Source organism: Mustela nigripes, chromosome 3, assembly GCF_022355385.1.
Source record: "Mustela nigripes isolate SB6536 chromosome 3, MUSNIG.SB6536, whole genome shotgun sequence".
Lineage (NCBI taxonomy): Eukaryota > Metazoa > Chordata > Mammalia > Carnivora > Mustelidae > Mustela > Mustela nigripes.
This window is the reverse complement of record NC_081559.1, coordinates 72,298,149-72,318,250: the sequence shown is the minus strand read 5'-3', so window position 1 is coordinate 72,318,250 and position 20,102 is coordinate 72,298,149. Positions and strand designations below refer to the sequence as shown.

General features: G+C 43.9%; 1 protein-coding gene across 1 annotated transcript in view; it reads left to right on the top strand.

Annotated features, from left to right (window-relative positions):
- The window catches only part of PDE11A (phosphodiesterase 11A), a 388,241-nt gene extending 370,188 nt beyond the window's left edge, over positions 1-18,053 (top strand). Inside the window, exon 20 of the mRNA XM_059392799.1 lies at positions 16,805-18,053. Within this exon, the coding sequence (XP_059248782.1) occupies positions 16,805-16,963 (159 nt within the window). The 3' untranslated portion in view covers positions 16,964-18,053. The remainder of the gene's footprint in view (positions 1-16,804) is intronic.
- Positions 18,054-20,102: the final 2,049 nt, after the last annotated feature.

The following is a 20,102-nucleotide window of genomic DNA, read 5'->3' as shown; positions in this document are numbered from 1 at the left end:
TTGGGACGCTTTCAGTGGGAGTCAGCTCCCCAAAGGTCACCCTTTGAATGAAGCTCAGGGGTCAGCGCGCACACAGCCCCCCACAGCTTCTGCCCTTCTTGTCCCACCAGTCACACAGCCTGTCTTTTCGTGCCTTGCCCTTGAATTATGCAAACAGAGAAGGACCACTGGCTGTTTCGGGAGAGCCTCCAGTATGAAGGAGTGGAAGCAAATCAAAAGACGCGAAGGGAAGAAGGAATTCAGAGTATACAGTAAACACAAAAAAAGACAACTTCAAAAAACCTGGTATCATCGGTAAGACCAGAAATACGTTATAAAACAAGACCAGGTGCTGGTGATTATTTTCTCATTGCCACATCATGACTTTTCTTCTTCCTCTGGGTCCTCTTTCCCCACTCAGACCCTGGCACCCTCAGCAGGCCCTCTCCAGCTTCATGCCCTCAGTCCCATCCGCAAATCAACTGGGGAGTTATCCTCCTAAAGCAAATTTGATCGTGGGTCCTTCAGACCCAACCTCCCTCCCCGTGCTTGAAGGGAAAAGTCAAAGCTGGCACGTCTGACCTTCCTCTGCTCACTTTCTCTCCCTCCTTCCTCCATCCCCTCTGCTCTTGAAGTAACTGGCCACCAGCCATTTCCCAAACTGCCAGTCCACTGGTGTGACACATGCGTGTGCACACACGCACACATGCCTGCACGCTCGCACACCATGCCTTTGCTCACACAGCTCTCGCTGCCCGCACTACCTCTCCCTCTTCTCCCCCAGCAAACCCTACTCTTCCTTGAGGAATCCACTCCGACGACAGGCTCCTGGTAAAAGCTCGGTTTTGCTCCCTGGAGGTAGAGACAGAGCCTCAGGGCCCCTCTGCATTTTCCTTCATTAGCACATTACACTGATTTGCATTCATCGCATCTGTGGCTCAGCAGCAATGCGCGGCACTAGCGGTGCCACCGCCCTCCGCCCTCATGCAGGCTGTTCCTCAGCTGCGGGGAGACCCCACAGGACGGCCTTGGCAACACAGCCAGCAAGGACGGGAGCAGAGACGGGAAAAGAGTGGGTTGTCGCCGCGCTGCTGGGAAGCCCCTGTGTCCCCTCTGCGGCGTGTGCTTTCTGCGTGCCCTGAAATAAGCCACCATTCCCAAGTTGCCCTGTGGCGGGCGTTAGCATTTCTGTCTTTATTTCACGGCTGAGAAAGTAGGGAGGTTATACTAGCTGTTCACAATCACCCCGGTTGATTAGGGGGAGTTTCAGCCTACCAGCCGTTGCCTCCTACAAGCAAAGGGAAGAATAAACTACAGAACCATAAAATAACGGAAAAGGAAGAGTAATTCTCCAAGTCCTCGCTTTCCTATGTCCTCCATAATCTTAGTGCTACAGATGGTCTGAAAGGCCAAAAACTAAGTAGGAAAGGAGAAAGAGGACAACAAATACCCACAGAGGAAGGGGCAGAGGGAAACAGAAATGAGACCTATGACAGGCCAGTAGCAGCTGAGTGTTTTTATAAGTATCCTCTTTCACTTATAAAATCTCCACACTTATAAAATCTAAAGCTTGCTATCCTCCAACATCTTTCTTTTAAAGATGTTATTTATTTCACAGAGCATAAGCAGAGGGAGGGGCAGAGAGAGAGACAGGTGCAGACTCCTCCTTGAGCAGGGAGCCTAACGGGAGCTCGATCCCAGGACCCTGGGATCAGGACCTGAGCCAAAGGCAGATGCTTAACCAACTGAACCACCCAGGCGCCCCTCCTTGGATTTTGTATGGTGATCACCACAGGCCTCTAGGTTGGACGGAAAGTATCTCCACTCTGCTACATTTTAAAGGTCTTTGGTCTTACAAAGGGACTCTCTTCTTGGAACAAAGGGAATTGATGACAGTTAATACCAACCTTTCCAAGAGTCTGAACCGAGGGAGAGGAGGCGAGTGGAAATACTTTGGGAAGAATAAACATGATAGGTTAATGCCCTCCGTACATGTGAGTCATTATTATTGTTACTATCATTAATATGACCTCTAAGTGGCCGGTGTTGTAAATTGGAATAACAGCCAAACTGCCTAGCTTACTAAGATGTTATGAGTCTCTAATAACATTCCTGAGCATGTACTACATGCTACGCACCAGTCTAACCTTCCATGCATTATCAGATTCAATCCACTTAGGGGTAGCAAGCCAAATACTACTATCATCCCCCTTTTCCAGATGTGAAAGCTGAGGTTGGAGAGTTTCTGTATCTTGCCCAAGAAGACACAGCTATTAAGTGAGCTTAGATTCTTTCTGCTTCCAAATCTGGACTCCTGCTGCCCCCGAGAGAGAGAGAGAAAGAGAGTGTGTGTGTAGGCCTTAATGTGCCACAAACTTCACATCCTCAATGGGTCACTGTACACGAAGACGACATGCTGTTGTGATATGAAGATTCTTGACTAGAAGGGAGCTTGCAAATAATCCGTAGGTTGGGAAAGCGGAAACTTGAAAGGTCACTTGTGACCCGACTTAATAGTGGCAGAGCTGGTTTACAGCCCAAGACTTTCGACCTTCAGTGATGGTTTGTCCCCAAACACCCTGCTATCTATGGGGAAAGTCTGAAACGTGTTATCTCAGAGTGTTCAAAGCTATCCTGAAGGGACAGATTTTGAAAAGGAAGTCTACACGCGTAGTGAGGCAGATTTCCAGCAAGCAGAAAGCTGACTGAACCAGGGAGTTTGTTTTGAAGGACAGCATGGTGAACCGAGATGCCTCGGAGAACAGGGGAAATGGAATGAAAAGTCAGCAAACAAGGTAGAAAAGACAGCCCTGAGAGGGCCTGAGAAACTGAACAGAAAATCTGAAGGAAGATAAATGGATAATTTAACAGCCATTCAGTTTTTAAGAAAGACAAAGAACAAGCTACATTGCATCAGAAAAGGCCTAGAAATGATGATGGATGGGACCCTTCAAATGAGTGGTGAACACAACAGAATCACAGTTGCCTGCCCAATTCCCAGCTGAGGGCAAATTTGAGGAACTAAATAAGGATATGAGACTGATACGGATTGAAGAGTTTTTCAAAATCTATTTAATGGCCAGGCAGGGGACATTGATCGCTTCTCAGAGGAAATGTTTAGGATCAATGAGGTAGTGGGCCCTTATTTGTGATGTGGGGGGAGAATGGCCTGGGGGAGGGGGTTATGATATCGTCGCATAACATATACATAACAGTATCGCCGTGTACTTGAACATCCTGAAATAATTTTTGAGTTATGGCGGTGAAATTGTAAATTCTTTTGATCTTCATGAGCTAAGCATTTCTTTTCTTTATCCTTGTATCTGTAAGCCTTCTTTCACTATTAACCATCAGGTAGACGATGTGTTATTTAATAAGTCTCACACATGACTGAAGATTGTTAGTTCCTTTATCAGTTCATGATAAATTTTTAATAAAATATTTTACTGTTAAATACTTTATACACATCCAGTGAACAGAATTCAAAAGGCACGAACGTATTAGAGAAAAGTGACCCTTCCTCACACTCCAGTCCCCCAGTCACCTCCCTTGGGGGCCACCACCTTTAAAGACCTTCTCGTGTATGCATCTAAAGGAGATCTTTAGAAAGCATAAATACAGTGGGTTTTTCCATTGTTTTTACACACACTGCTTATACACTGTTTGTTTTTATTTTTTTTAAGAGTATTTATTTATTTATTTATTTGAGTGAGAGAGAGAGAGAACACAAGGAAGGGGAACAGCAGAGAGAGAGGGAGAAGCAGGCTTCCCGCTGAGTGGTGAGCCCAATGTGGGGCTTGATTCCAGGACCCAGGGATTATGACTAAAGGCAGACACTTAACCAACTGAGCCACCCAGGCACCTAATATATCCTGCCCAGACCATGCTTTTTCACGCTTAATATATTTTTGAGATTTTCCTGTTTGCTGCCCAGACAACAGCTGCTGCCATCTTTTTGATGGCCACAGGGTATTAGATTTTAAAGATAAAGAATAAAATATTTAACCGATAATTAATTGATTACTTAAGAACACCGATGTCATTTCTCATAGTTTGCTACTGTAAACATTGCCCAATAAGTATCCTTGTAAATGCATACTCTTCACACTTTATTTGAAAGATAAATACTCAGAAGAGGAATTTACTAGCCATTTGGCACACAAGCATTTGACGTCTTGATAGGTATTGCCAACTCTCCTTCTGTGGGGTATGAACCAATTTATATTCTCACCAGGAATATGTGAGGGACTCCTCTTTCCACATCCTTACTAACAAACTACATTATCAAACTTCTTGAATTGTGCTGATAAGATAGTGTAAAGCCTATCTCTTGGTTTTCATTTGCATTTTCCATATCGTAAATGAGTCTAATCATATTTTTAGGATAGACTTGTCAGGAGCAACTAGTATTTTTTCTGTAAACTCTTCATATTTTTGCCATTTTTTTCTATTCGGCTGGTGGTCTTTTCTTTTTGATTTGTAGGAGCTCACTATATATTAAGGAAATAGACCTTTCTCTGAGCAAAAGTGGCAGATATTTTCCCCAGGTTGTCATTTACCTTTCTCCTTTGTTTATGCTGTAGAGAAATATATCGATTTTAGGTAGTCAAATTCAGGACTGTTTTCTTTTGTGGCTTTTGGATTCCATATCATACATAGAATGATTCTCCCATTGCAAAAAGATAATGACGAGTTTTTGTCAGAACATCTTTTAGTATTTTATGTTTTTTTTTTTCTTTACATTTGTACCTCTGATTCATCTGGCTGTACTTTATTTTGTTGGATGTGACATATGAGGTCAGAATCCAACTAGGTTTTCAGATGGCTCCCCAGTTTTCCCATCAGCTTTTGACTGGTGTTTTTCCTTAGGATTTAAAAACTCACTTCCATCATATGCTAACTTTCTTTACATTTAACTCTATTTTTTGTCTTTCTCTTCTGTTCTATCAATCTGTCCACCTTGTCATACTATCTTAATTAATGTCTTTTATAATATGTTTGAATGATAACCCTAGTTTCACCCTTTTTTTCTAAGAATGCTTGTTTATCTTTCCATGTAGTTTTAGAATTTAGTTCTAGTTTGTCATTTTATTGGGCTACTTACTTACTTTTTTAAAAGATTTATTTCTTTCTTATTTATTTGACACAGAGAGATCACAAGTAGGCAGAGGCAGGAGAGAGACAGGGAAGCAGGCTTCCTGCTGAACAGAAAGCCCGATGCAGGGTGAGATCCCAGGACCCTGAGACCATGACCCCAGCGGAAGGCAGAGGCTTAACCCACTGAGCCACCCAGGTGCCCCACTTATTTACTTTTAAATGATTCCAAAGTTGAAAGATAGAAAATCGTTGCCCATTAGGAAGTTTCTATTCATAACATTCTGAAGTTCCCATCCTTAAACTGTACTTCAGTAATGTAATAAAATAAATACCCAGTGTTGTGGTCCTACTGTCCCCGCACACACAAACTTCTGTATCATAGCTTTTGGGAAAGTTAGCAATGTAATTAAAGAAGAGCCACGATAACATGCCCTGGACCAGATCTTAAAATGACCAGCTTGGCCTCTTTCTTTGGACAAAGAGAAGGTCAGCTAATGAAGACCCAGTGGTGTGCAAAATATTCCTTTTCTTCTCTCCCTAGTCTCTCTCTCCAAACTCTCACTTTCTTCATTATCTTATAAAATGAAGAAAAAGAATGTTCTCCTTCCATACAGAGAGAGACCACCAAAGGACTAAAAGATTTTTGTCCCAAGGATCTTGCATTTCTCATGGATGCTCTGGCTCTGGGATTCTGTAGATGTGGGACATTGGGGTGCATGGGCCTTGAGCAGTCTTTCCTCAGCCTGTGTGGTACTGAGCATGGGGACACCTGTAAAGCCTCACAAGAACTGTTTCCTAGTCATCTGCATGGTGCCCACTATAAAGTTCATCAGTACCAATAATTAGTACTTGGACTCCTTTGAAATGCTCAAATATAAGCTAAAAAAAATTGACGATCAAAATGCTCATGGAGTATTCTAGAATTCTGTATTGAAAGCCCCATAGCACCTTCCTCAGAACACCATTCTCGCCAAAGGCATGGAATTGCAGCTCCGTATCTGTAGGCACTCTATCTGTTCTGTTCGGGGAAGCCTAGGACTCAAGGTACTTGAGAAATCCACACAAAATGTATAGAAATCCACACAAAATGTATCTCAACAAACTGAAAATGTTTAAATTGTCCTTCTTGCACATTGAACTTGGCCAAAATAACCAAGTCTATGTATTTCTATAAAATCTCAGATGGTGGAGTTTTACCGGAAAACATCCTGGTGCACGGAGCGGTGTGGCTGAGCTTTAGTTACATGCTCCAACCACCCCTGCTACAAAGCCCCATTCATCAAAGGCTGTGGCTTCTGGGTCAGCAGCCGTTCCTTCCAAGTCAGATGTTGCCTACACCGTGAACATGATTGATTAGCTACCAATACGCTCTAAAAACCCAACCAACAGGATAACCTAGGACAGTATCCTAGAGGGGCTCATTATAACAGAAGAGACGGTTCTCCTTGCTCCCATTTACACAAGCTGTCTTTGGGCCTGCCTGTTATTTACTACTTAAAACCCTTGTTTTATTTCCTGGGGCAGGAGAGAGTAGATGAGTCACAGATAAAAGAGTCACTGTCTACGCCTAATGTTTGGGAGATGGTGTTTCTTCATTACTCAGGGAGGCTGTCTCCATCCCGTGGGTTTGTCCTGAAACAGTGTCCCAGGCCCCAGAACAAAAGAGTCGCCCCTCTCTCCTGACACTGCAGTTCAGTGAGACAGACACCTGTCATTCCCAGCATCCCAGTGAGAACCCTTCATGGGAAGACACCACGGGCTCTGTACTCAGGCAGGCCATGACTGACTTTGCAGCTACTCTGTTTTTAACCATGTTCACACTGGTGCCTTTGACTTAATTTCCCCCAATCTAAGGATCCTCATCTGTCAAAATGGGGTCAATACTACCAGTCTCCCCACACTGTTGTGGGGTTTAATCAGCTCACATACGGAGAGATCCTCAAATGGAGCCTGGAACATGGGACACATTCAGTCCTCAGCAATGAGTTCATTTTGGCAAGATAGGTTTTCCCGTCTGTCACGGCAGGCACATGGCAGTCCACAGAACTGACACTGACTCAGCCTCCAGACATGTTTCATTCAGTTGAACGCAGTTTTTAACACTGGGAACTGTCCAGTTTCCCGGAGGCCCCACGACTCCCAGCTGTCTCGTGCAGCCTATTTCATGCATTAACTCTACTGGCCTTGTCCCTGGAGACATTTGAGTTTAGGACTCTTGCCCTATATGATGGAAATAACAATGCTGTTAATCCTAGGAGAGACTAAAATTCCTGCCTCATTAACTCAGAACGTTAATGTCATTTGTAAATATCATTTTCCACAGAGGAATCCCTCGAGCGTATAAATAAAGTAAGCAAAACACGTAACCTGAGAGGTCAGGAAGGGACTGCAAGTGGAAAGAAAAGAGAGAGAGAAGATCCGCTATCGAGCTCTGGAGCACCTGCTTCACACCTTGGAAAGGAAAGGATCTAAATTATTACTAGTACCGTAATTAGCTTTCAGGATATTAGACATCGATGCTACAAACATCAGTGTTATAGCTGGACCAGACTATGCCCTTAGGATTCTCATTATAGATCTGAATCACTCTCACATTGGAATCTAATGAGCTCACCGTGCCCTCTTAATAAGCATTACCTCTGTGGCTTTATCATCTTTACTGCTGTTCGGGTAACTGCTTCACATTATTTAGATTTTAAGATCTCAAATGTCACTAAAACTTTTCAGAAAGATCTGACAATGTCTTTTAGCATTTGCAAAATTTGGACCCAGCCAAGCTGTTCCAGCTTCCGAGTAACAGATCTAGAGAGTAGATATCACATGTATAGAAAACTAATTTTCTCAAATGGAGAGAGCTTCTCACCCAATACGGCAAACAGGGAGTAATAACGAACTCCCACTAAGGAGAAAATAACAGCCAGTTGCAGTTTGTCCTTTTTGTCAGAGCTCACCTGGCCCACAGGGAAAATGATGAGTCCCGATTCCCTTGGGAAGCTGAAATTCCACAGGGCTGCTCACTTGGCCACCAGAGGGAGTTGGCATACACTGTTAGCATTTTCTGAGTCCCCATAACGTGGCAGGCGAAGAATGAGCAGCCTTTTAAAGAAACTGGCAGGCTCCTGGGATTCAAGGAGAAGGGAAAGAACTGCTACCTGATCTCTGACCCTCACTAACTTGGTAAAGAGCACAGCCCAGTGAGTGTCAGCAGCAACTTTGTGTGCTGAGGAAGCTGAGACTTCCTTAGGTCAGCCACCAGTTCAAAGTCCAGTGGTAGGGGTTCAATCTTGAGTAATTCTGGGAGTGACAAGAGGAAAATAGTGACAGCAAAAGATTATTTGGAGCTCAGAAACTCACTCAAATTAGTCTGAGCTGAAATGGGAATTGATTGGCTCAGGAAACTGGTGAGCTGAGAGGCACAGCTGGCTGGGTGGCAGAGTTAGAGCCAGGGGATTCAAAGGATACCATAACATATGTCCCCTTTTCTCACCTCCTACATATCTTTTGGCATCATTCTCAATCAGGCTTTCCTCACATGTGCTGGCCGCTCTAAGGTCACATGTTTGTTATAGGTATTACCACACCAAAAGAAAGATGAAAAGAAAAACCTCATTTCTGGCAGTTCCAGGTAAAACCTAGAGAGAGCTCTGAATGCCTTACCTTGAGCCACAGCCCCATTCCTACACCAATCACTGGGGCACTCTTGTTGGTCAGGCCTGAGTTACTGTGCCTACTCAAAACACATGGAATGGATTCTATTATCAGAGGAACAGTAAAGGGACAGTGTAGAGCCTCTGCTGTCTCTTACAGTTCATTTATAACCCACTATCATAAAAAGTTAACTCATAATTCCCTAGTGCAAGGGATCAACTAGAATTCTTTGACATCTGCATAGTTCGACAGAAAACAGAGACCTATAACATGACATCAGTTCTCTCAATTAGGAATTGCACACAGCTGAAATCACAATAGCTTAAACAAAATAGATTTCTTTTTCTGAAATCACAATAGCTTAAACAAAATAGATTTCTTTTTCTCTCTGCTTCAAAATAGTCCGTAGAAGTCCATTCTAGACTGCTATGATATGGTAGTTTCATAGCCATCAGAGACCCAGTCCCTGTTTATCTTTCCTTAGCACATGGCTCCCATACTCAAAGTTGCCTCATAGTCACAAAGTAGCCACTAAAGCTCCAGCCATCATGTTAATAATCCAGCACCAATAAGGAGATAGGACCAAGAGCAAAAGGATATAACTTCCAGCTGAATAAACCCCCATTTAAGAGTTTTCTCAGAAACTCTTCCTCATGAATTCTGCTTATAGCTCGCTGACCATTCCTAATGCATATTGATTGGGAAGGCAACTAGCAATCTCTGTTAGAAATACCAGAGTCCTGGCAGAGTAAATGACTCTGTCCCCAAATGGGGCAGAAGTCATAAGGCTAGAGCCCTTTGATCTCCACTGCAGTCTAGCCTGGGGAGAACCCAAGAGTACACAGTCCCTGGCCTAGTTATATGTGTAACATATATAAACGATTATTATTAACTTTCTGACTTGAGCAAATTACACACTAAAGATTTATTTAAAAACTGGTATCTTTAATGTGAATGTTTAAAAACATTTATTCACAGAAGTCTTGGCTTGCTTCTGTGTTCACCATTAGGGTTTGATTATTTGTTTTTCGAAGCAAGTTTTAAAAACTGCTGGAAGCCTCCTATGATAGTTAATACATTATCTTAAGCAATTTAATGCAAATTAATTTTTACACAACCTTGAGTTTCAAAGGCCGTTGAACTGGGGAGAGAAGGAGTGAGGTTGAGGAGGAATCTGTTTGCTGCCTCCCATCTGGACCCCACAGCCAGCTCCATCTGTTCTCACATGTAGTAACTAACACTTCAGCAACTCCCCTGCCAAACACACCATGTGGAGTTCGGCTTTTCTCTTTCTTTCTTTCTTTTTACTTAGGAAAATTCTAGAAAGATGCATAGAAAGATGTGGATTTCAGGTTTTCTAGAAAACTTGATGGGATTATTTGGGCATTTCAAAATTCTGCTTTTGTACTATAACTCAAGTTTTCCTTTGGGTTTTATTCCCTATCCTGTTTTGTTTCTGAATTCCATTCTCTTTTAATACCACGATTCTCCTTTTCCGGTGGAGTCTTCCAGCACATTTATATCAAATGGGAGCCACTGAAAGGCTCAGGGTAGAGAAGTGCAGGCTGGAATCTGTGGCTACAATGTGGATGGCTAATTGGATGGGGGGAGGGGAAGGCAGGCATCTCGGTATGAGAGGAACAGGTTAGAGCAGTTGAGCATCTGATGGTCATCTAAACCAGGGTTGGAGACATGGCAAGGGACTGACATGCAAAGACACCTTGGAAGCAGGATTAACAGGACCTGGTGATAAGTTTGATTGTTGGGGGGCAGGGGGCAGAGGGAGATGTCACGGATGGCTCATAGATTTCTGGGCTCAACGGTTGGATGGAGGTGATAATGTTCAGTTCCCCAAGAGAGTAAACTGAAGAGGAGGTTTGGAGTTTGGAGGACGGTGATGAGCTCAGTTCTGGACAAGCAGTTCACTATCTCTGGACTTCTCAGAAAAGTGGAAGGCTGGCGAGCCAAATATGCTCCTTAGCCAACTGCACTGCTGCCGTGTGGCATGGAAAATTCAGGACTATGTTAGCTTGAATCTCTGGGAACCAAGAAACATAGCAGTTCAACAATGTAAAAGTTTGGATTTCCTTCCCCAATTGGCCCCTTCTTTCTGAAGGCGCATACCCTCAGGAGAAGCCGCCTTTGTTCCTCAGAGATGCTCTGGCCAGTCATGTGAACCCAAAAGAATCTCAGGGCCTGCCACCGCTTGCATGCACTCCTGCCCCTCCCAGTGAAGGTCTGCGCAGAGATGACCACCAGCTGGTCACATCATCAGTGATTTTCCATTTCAAGGTACCAACCCCTCAAATGGTCTTTTTGACATTTTTCATTCAGAAAGTAATTAATCCTGGTAGTAAAGTGATCATATCTTCATAACAGGGATATTGCCTCAAACAGTTGAGATGGGCTCCAAGTCTAATTTTATATTTTATCAAAAAATTGATATTAAAAAATACTTTATTTTTTTAAAATCTATTTGTTTGAAAGAGAGAGCAAGAGAACACAAGCAGGGGGAGGGGCAGAGGGAGAGGGAGAAGCAGACTCCCCGCTGAACAAGGAGCCTGACACGGGACTCGATCCCCGGGTCCTGGGATCAAGACCTGATTGAGAGGCAGACACTTAACCCTGAGCCACTCAGGCACCCCAAGAAATACTTTAAATACATTCTTTTCCACCATGTATTGTACCTCTTAGTTTCTGATTATTTCTCTTGGGTAAGGTGGGAATGAGGGAAGACAGAAAATACTAAATCTTATTGCCAGCACTCTGGAATTATATAATTCAACCATAGGAAGTGAAAACCATCTTGTCTCTTTGGCCTTTTAAAAAAATAAATGAATAGACAGCTCAGATAACTCCCTCAAAGTGTTGTTTGCTGTTTGTTTGTTTGTTTGTTCTGTTTTTTCAAGATTTTATTTATTTGACAGAGAGGCACACAGCGAGAGAGGGAACACAAGCAGGGGGAGTGGGTGAGGGAGAAGCAGGCTTTCTGCTGAGCAGGGGGCCAGATGCAGAGCTCAATCCCAGGACCCTGGGATCATGACCTGAGCTGAAGGCAGACACTTAACAACTTAGCCACCCAGGCGCCCCAACTCCCTCATAGTTTTGAAAAGATATTAATGACAGAGTTGGACATTTCCAAGTTCAAAGATGAATGTGGTTTTAATTTGCTTGTGCACCTTTACGCCCCCTTCCAATAACAGAGTAGAGAAGTAATGAGTCTTTCTAAGAATGTGGCTTTCTCTTTGTTTATCCCTTTGTCCCACGTCTGCCCCATCTATGGAGCAGTTGAGTTCTAAGAAGTGACTGCGGTCAGCTAATAAGCACACACCAGGTCAGATGACAGCCGATGTGGACAATGATGGCAGAGAGAAAGCAGGGCCAGAATCTGAATCCTAGCAGCTTGGTGAGCTGATTTTAAAAAACATGGTCTCAGGAATAATGGTAATAGGAGAGAATACTATATTCATTTCCCAGGAGGGTCATTCTGGGATTGTTTTTACAGCAGCATTCTGCAGCAGGTCAGAGCGTCCTGACCCCACTCTCAGCCACCGGCAGCTGTCTTAGCCTCACCCCTTCTTCCTGCCACTGCTCTGGGGGCAGAGGAGAGGAAGGGCTCTTGTTCCCCAGGGCCGCTGCAGTAGGAGCTACTGACACAAAGATGACAGGCCCTATTTCCACTCTCCGTAGGAGCTCACAGGATAGCCCCCAAAACAGAGCTGTTCAAAACCACGGGTAAGGGACTTTCTCTGCTGGCCATGAGAGAGTGACAGAGGAAAAACATGAAACAACAGTTTACAGACAGTGGACACAGGCAGCATGCAGTACAATACTGTGATTCCTGAGAGAGGGGAACGAATGAAATGAGGCCTGCCATTGTCTTCGCTCACTGCTGGAGACAGCTTCCAGGCTGCAGCACAGGGAGGGAAACTGAGGCAGAGCCCTGCCCTCTTACTGAGCTGGGGAGGCAGAGCCCATAATCTGGGGAGGCCAAGGAGGTCGGAGTTCCCAGGGAAGAGGACCAGAGAATCTATCAGAGAGAGAGAGAGGGAGAGGCAGAGAGCTCCAGAGATCTGCAGAGCTGTCTTGAGTGCTCTTCATCACGTGCGTGTGGGGAGGGTGCTAAGGCTGAGGGGGAGAAAGAAACAGCAAATGGAACAAGTAGAACAAGGCTCAGAGCTCGCACAGGCTGGGGAGCAGTCGATGCTCCCATCAGCCAGAATGTAAGAGAAAACCCTGGAAATGTATGAGGTACCAGGTACAGTTCTCAGAAGGCTATTGTCTCAGTAGTGGCCCCAGATTAACCCAGCCTAAAGGCTGCTCTGGACCAACCTAGCAAAGCTTAAAAGCAAGCCTCAAAAGGACCAAATTATTTCCAAGTCACCTAACCACATTCCAGAACAAAACCGAAAAATGTTTAAAGAAATGCAAAAATAATAAAATAGATTAAATAAAAATCCAGTACACAACAGCATAAAATTCACAATGGCTGATATCCAGTCAAGAATTACCAGGCATGCAAAGAAGCAAGAAAACTTGGCCCATAATAATGAGAAAAAAAAAATCAATCAATACAGACTCAGAAATGATACAGATCATGGAATCGATAGTGAAGGACATTAAGACATTTATTATGTTTTATATGTGCAGAGGGGTGGAGAAAAGATCAAGCATGATAAGCAGAGTGATGGAAGATATAAAAAAAAAAACAAATCAAACTTCTAGAAGTGAAAATTATGTTTTTTCAGAGGAAAATGAGAATAGATGGGATTCACAGCAGATTAAGCTCTGCAGAAGAAACTCTCAGCGTTGTAGCAATAGAAAATTAGAATTCGGTCTCTCTCCTTTCTGTACAGTCCAAGTGCTAATTTCTACACAGTACATTTGGGCTCACTCAAGCATCATAGTAATGTTGTTCCACAAAGTTTTGATTTCCCTCCATCTCTGAGAGAAACCTCCAAAATGGTAAGGGAAATCAACTTAATTGAACACACACACACATATAATGTATTGTATGTATGCATATACATGTCATACACATATTCTTTATGTGTATATATTTTCTATATGTGCTTACATATGCAGAAAAGATTTCTTGCAGGATACCCAAGAAATTGATAACTTTGATTGCCTTTAGGGAAAGAAACTAAGTGTCTGAGGCAGAGATGAAGGGAGATTTTACATTGTACCTTTTTTACCTTTTATATACATTGGACTGTGGGAATGTATTACTTATTCAAAGCATAAATAAAATATAATAAACTGTACCTGACTGGTCACAAGGGGACTCAACAACAGAGTGAATGGAATCAAGAAACAAGTGCGTCCCTCAGCCACTGGAATGACTGGATGCCCAGGACTATGGCCCGTAGTGGGCAAGGATCCAAGGTGCTATCTGCGTTGGGCCAGGGGGAGCTGGCATAAGCTTGGGAACCCCTGCATGAGCCAGACAGTTGCCCCAAGGGACAGTAAGCAGAACATCCAAAGTTGGGGTTTTAGGTCAGTCTCAACCCCGACTTACACTTGGAGTAGCACATGAGTCATCAGTCCTATGGTGCTCAAGCAGATTCCAGCTCAAATGGCCATTAGGTAGAAGTTACAAGGATACAAATTTCAGTTCAGTCTAAGGAATAGGCTAAAATCAGAACCCCCTGGAAGGTAGTGAGTTCACCGTCTCTCGGCATATGTAAACACTGAGAGTCACGGAGGAGATTCAGCATCCCTGGGCGGATCGCGCCAAGTATCTAACCTTTAGAGTCCCTTTGCATCTATATGGAGAGCGACTAGACAGGTGTTAATTGTCCCCTCTCTCTTGTGAAGTGAAGGACAAGTCAGACAGGACTTGCAAACAAGTAGCACTTGCACAGAACTCATCAGGCATCACTCACTGAAGAGAAGATTTTAGGACTATCCAAGTCTTTCTGAAAAGTAGGAGCAATACCCTTACTGATGGCACAGGATGGGACTTTTGCTACCTTAGCCTAGACCAGCACCTGCCAGGGGAAAACGATATTCTACTATGACAATTCCGTGTTTAATTGAAGAGACTGAGAAAGAGAAGGACTTCCGAGAAATATGTTCTGCTCCCCCCAACCCTGGAAATTTTTTTTTTTTTTATTCACCGCAAAGGTAGCAAGAGAGAGAACAAAGAGCTAGATAAAGGAAAGAAATCTCCATTTGGGGCTAAGCCAAATAAACTTAAATGGTTTAAGGAATAAATTGGTGGAGTAATTCGAATCATGGGCAGGTGCTATGAATGTAATTTAGTAAATGCTCGGGAACCTGCCAAGGAAGAGAAAAATGTGTTGTTTTTGAGATCATTTCCCAGCAGCTTCATAAAAGAAAACTGATTACAGGAATTTAATAAGTAAAACAGAGCCAGAAATATAGTAATCAAATGAGTTTTTAATTACATTTCAGGCAGAAAAAAATTCCAATTTGTGCTCCTGGGATTAAAAAAAAATAAGTTCTAGAGAAATGCTTTTGTAGCAGGAAAATAACATAAACACTAATTTCCATAGGAATTATACTAGTCAGTTTAATTAAAAGGCTTGATCAGAGTGAAGAGGAGCCAGTGCCAAACTATACTAAATAAAACCATGGCATTCGTTGTTACCCCCACGCTATTGTCCAAATAAAACACTGTGCATCGAGCAGAAAGCAATAACCTGCATTTTTCTCACAAAAATAAAGGGGATTTTGATCACTACCTGAGTTATTACGTCGCTATGTTTTATTTTCATATGGAATGGCTTATAAATCTAATTTAGAATTGAATGGTGGCTGGTGTGATAAAGACTGCTTTCAAGAGAGAGAATATGCTCCGTTTAAGAGACATCCATGTGGGAAAAAAAAAGAGAGAGAGAGAGAGACATCCGTGTGAAGGGACCCCATTTTAGCCAGGTTGGAGGGCTCACGGCTCAGTAGGATCCCTGGTTACTTCTGGGCTTTTCAACAGTCACTTAACTAACATCCAGTTGCATTTAACTCCTATCCTGGAGTAAGGGCTATCTGAGGAGATAGATCAGATCTAATTGTTGATTTGCAGTCGTGGTAGGGAGGGACACCCCCTACACGAAGGGCTAGTCTTTCCTCCTTTGGGAGGCTTTACTGTGACCACCCCCTAACCACACATCCTGCTTGAAGAAGGCTGTTCTGGAGATTTGCTGACATTGCAGTGGCTTTGTTTCCCCTGGGACAGAGGGGACACACCTGCAAGGTGTCTCCATGGAGCGAGGGGATCATCTGTGGCCTCAACATGAAGACCCAAAGCATTGGACAGGAACACTCCCTTGCCATGGGCTAACACCCCCACAGCTCCTCCTCGATCCTTGTTTTATTCATTGCTTTGTTCCATGACAGAGGCCATCCATGTTTTGTAAAGTTGGAAGGTTAGACCATTAGGGAGTAGGGGACCCTTGTTGTTTTGGTTTTTTTTCTTTAATAACAAAATTGAGTAAAGGAGAATATATTTAGGATAGTCTCCTGCAAGTAGGATCCTGAATCCTGGGTTGGCCTCCAGCCTCAGCCTGTGTCCTTGTCCCTCCACCCCTCTGCGGCACCCGGCCCTCACCTCCCCATTCCTGTCTCCCTTCTTGCGCATCCATCTCCATGTGCGCATCCATCTCCATGTGCGCATCAACATCTGTACATTTAGCGCAGCTCCCAGATCCTCAGCGTGAAAAATGAGCACCTTTTCTTCTTTCAGGATGTTACCTGGCCTTTCTTATTCAGGTGAGTCCACCCAGAACCATCCGTGGTGAAGCAAATGGAAGGTATATCTTGGTCAAAACTGAAGTTCGTGGTCTATTGAGATCTGGAGGTCTCCGTGGCAGACAACAATAGACATATTAGTAATGTGTGAGCTGGATATTTTGTGCCTTGCCTTGTCTGGGTTCTATTAATGTGACACAATGGTGTCACATGCATATTTGCTTCTTGTAAATAGCTCTTGTTTACCAAAATAATTATCACCTCTCATTTCTTACAGCCAGTTTCCATTGTCCTCAACAATGAAAGCTGGAAAATCATGTCAGTGACTCGGGTTCTTCTCCTCTACCTGTTTTTTGTTTTATTTCAGGCGTTGGTGAAGGTCAATGTGAAACTGAAGCCGATGCTGGATTCCGTGGCCGCGAACAGAAGAAAGTGGGAAGAGCTGCACCAGAAAAGGCTGCTGGCGTCTGCTGCCTCTCCCTCCTCCTCCAGCCTCATGCTGGCCGCAGAGGAAGACAGAAACTAACCATCCAGCTTCGCTGCCATGGCAAAATGACTGTGTCCTGACGGGCCGGCTTTGTCCAGTCCACAGCATCCCTTTGTTGCTTTTAGCTCCTGTGGACAGAGTCTCAGTTTGCGTGGGGAAGCATGCCTGGGCTTTTACCTTGAAGTGCTGTTAGCACAATAGGAGGAATGGAGCAGCAGGTGGGGAGGGAGAGCCGCCCAGGGGCCTCAGCTTTCCCTGCGAGCATCCAGGGGCTGAGCCTGAGACAGGGCCGCTGGGCAGAGGAGCCAGGACCTGAGCACAGCCAGCCGTGGTCCTTCCCAACCCAGGGAGCCCGGAGCAGTGCGGACACCCTTAGCGCTGCTTCACTTCCTAGCTCACCCTTCATTGGTTACAGGCTAAGCAAGGCCTGCCTTTGCATCCCCTCCTGAGCCCTCTTTTGTCCCCAGAATCCCACTTTGTATTCTGTAGCGGTATCTTATTTTTATCCTAAAGCTTCTTAATGTTGGATCAGAGCCTTTAGAATTGCCTAAGAGATAAACTCTATAATTGCCTCCTTAAGAGATAAACTATAGTATTCTTTAAAAAAAAACAATCATTTCTAGTTTTCCCCTTAAAAAGGCCCATAGTAGGGAGACAACAGATGTGTTTGTGTCACTGGTGTTTATACAACATTCATAACACTGCATTGGGATTGCGGTCACCTTTTTCAGTTTTTTAAAATTAAACCTTCGTTGTAGACCAAGCCTTCTCCCAGAAGGAAAGGGGTAATAGACTTTAATTAAAGGAGGGATGAAAGGAAGTCCGTAGCTGGATTTACCACAAGAAACACATGAGTACTTGGGAACTATTCCCAATAGCAGAGACATTTTATGGACATAGAAACACGGAGAATGATCAGTGACTACCCTGAGTTCTCTTAGGGATAAATTTTTGTATACCATGTAAGGTTCCCACCAAAACCAACCTAAAGCCAAATGCAGTGGTCCCCGATTTTTTATTTTTCCTTAAATGTAAGAAATAATGCTTGAAAAGTGAAGAGATAACAGTCTGGCCTGAAGACAAATACATATTGTCTAGGAAACTAAGTTTATAATTAAAATAAACAATATTAAATCAATGCAATGACTACAAAACTCCTTTGCTCCCCATTTTACCCGAGACATTGAGGTAATAGCTTCTGCTATAGACATTGAAAATAGCTTCTGCCATGCCTCCTTCAGATGAGGAACAAAGCAGGGGGCGGAGTTTGATTCATCCAAAGAACACTGGACTAGAAGCTAGACTTCCTACCCTGGCTTTGGCAGGATTGATTGGGTGACTGTTGACAAGTCACCTAACTTCTCCCAGCCTGTTTCATTTGTCAAATGAGATTACATTAGGAAAGGATTCTCAGACATATTTTAACCTCAGAACTCTTTGTGCAAATAAATCTTACAAGGAATGCCCAAGATATAAAACATTTAATAGCTGAAATTCTCTGTTTGAAGCCAGGTTGGGGGGATCCAGAACCCCTGTAAATTCTCTTATTTTTGATTACACATGATGTGGTCCATAAAGGAGCTCTGAGGAGTTGGAAGATCCCTGGCCTAGATGTACCTTGAAGTCCGTTCCAGCTCTGGAAAATCCTAAGTTCACCATTTTTGTTCTTGTTGTTGCTAGTCAATATCAGTTACTAACTTGACTCCTCAAGAATTAAAGAAAAAGGGGCTGTGTTCCTCAAAGAGCATGGTTTCCCCCGGAGAACACAACAGATATTCCGGCAATGTTTAAAGAATGGGTAAATGAAGGTATCAAAATGGGAGAGAAGAGCATGTATCAATGGGGAAGACAGGATTCTTTTTTTTTTTTTTTAAGATTTTATTTATTTATTTGACAGAGAGAGATCACAAGTAAGCAGAGAGGCAGGCAGAGAGAGGGGGAAGCAGGCTCCCTGCCAAGCAGAGAGCTGGATGCGGGGCTCAATTCCAGGACCCCAAGATCACGACCTGAGCCAAAGGCAGAGGCTTAACCCACTGAGCCACCCAGGGGCCCCAACGTAAGATTCTTTATGGCAAGAATTAAAGTAACAGAAAATTATAAAGCAGGCAAAGGGGGGGGGGCAACAAAGATGAGGATGAGAAACAAAAGACACCCAAACAAGAAAAGATGCCGAGGCAGCTGGTAAGAGGACCGCCAAAGGCAAAGTAAACGTCAATCCAAACAAAGAAAAATGGCGCTTCGAACCACCCCCCACCCAAATGAGGATGCAGAATCCTGCCATCAATTGCTTAGAAAAGAGAGACACTGGAGGGGGGTTTGGCCAAAGACAGAAGGAGGGAGTGGGAGCCTAAACAATAAGGTTCCTAGCTCGCCTTCACAGCTGCCTCTGCAGGGAAGGCTGGGGGAACCGGGGGAGAAAATGAGTGCAGGGGAAATTGCCTCTGCAGAGCAGGTAAGAGGACGTTGTTCAGATTTATGGATTTTATTAAGCCAGTTTTCTGAATCACTCTGCTATAAAGGAAAATAGCTTCTGCCATGCTGTCTCGCCTCCTTCAGGTGAGGAACAAAGCGGGGGGCGGAGTTGGGGACAGACCCTGGTCCAGGCGGCTGCAGGCTGCAGCTCAGAAGCACTCCAGGTGTTTTCAGCTATTGCCACATTGTGTTTATATCACAAACGGGAATTGAAAATCAGTCCACGTGAGGCAGAGACAAACCCACATCTGTTATCATCCCCAGCAATAAATAAATAAAGAGCCCCGACAGACGGATGCCAGTCTATCTAGAACAAAATTTTAAAGCATGTGCTTTATGATAAAACTAGACCCAGGGTCCGACGGAGACTGCAGGCGGCTGGGGGTACTGTGGCCGACCCAAACGTTGATGCTACATATTGCTAAGGGGAACATAATTTATAGCACAAACCCTACGGCTTCCACGAAGGTTGAGCTTTCCTCTCATTTTCTTGCCTTTTTATTGGCTTCACTGCACGGTTGCCAATAGCAACAGCCACTGGTAGCAAGGGGAGTTCAACACCATCGCAATCTGCCATACACTGGAGCCCTGACAATGTCAACCATCAATCAAGTAGCTGTTTGTAATTGCCTCCATCTATTTTTCCTGTCTCGAGGTATCTTTCCTATTGTGGGTCAAAATTCGGGAACTGCTGACTAATGCCATC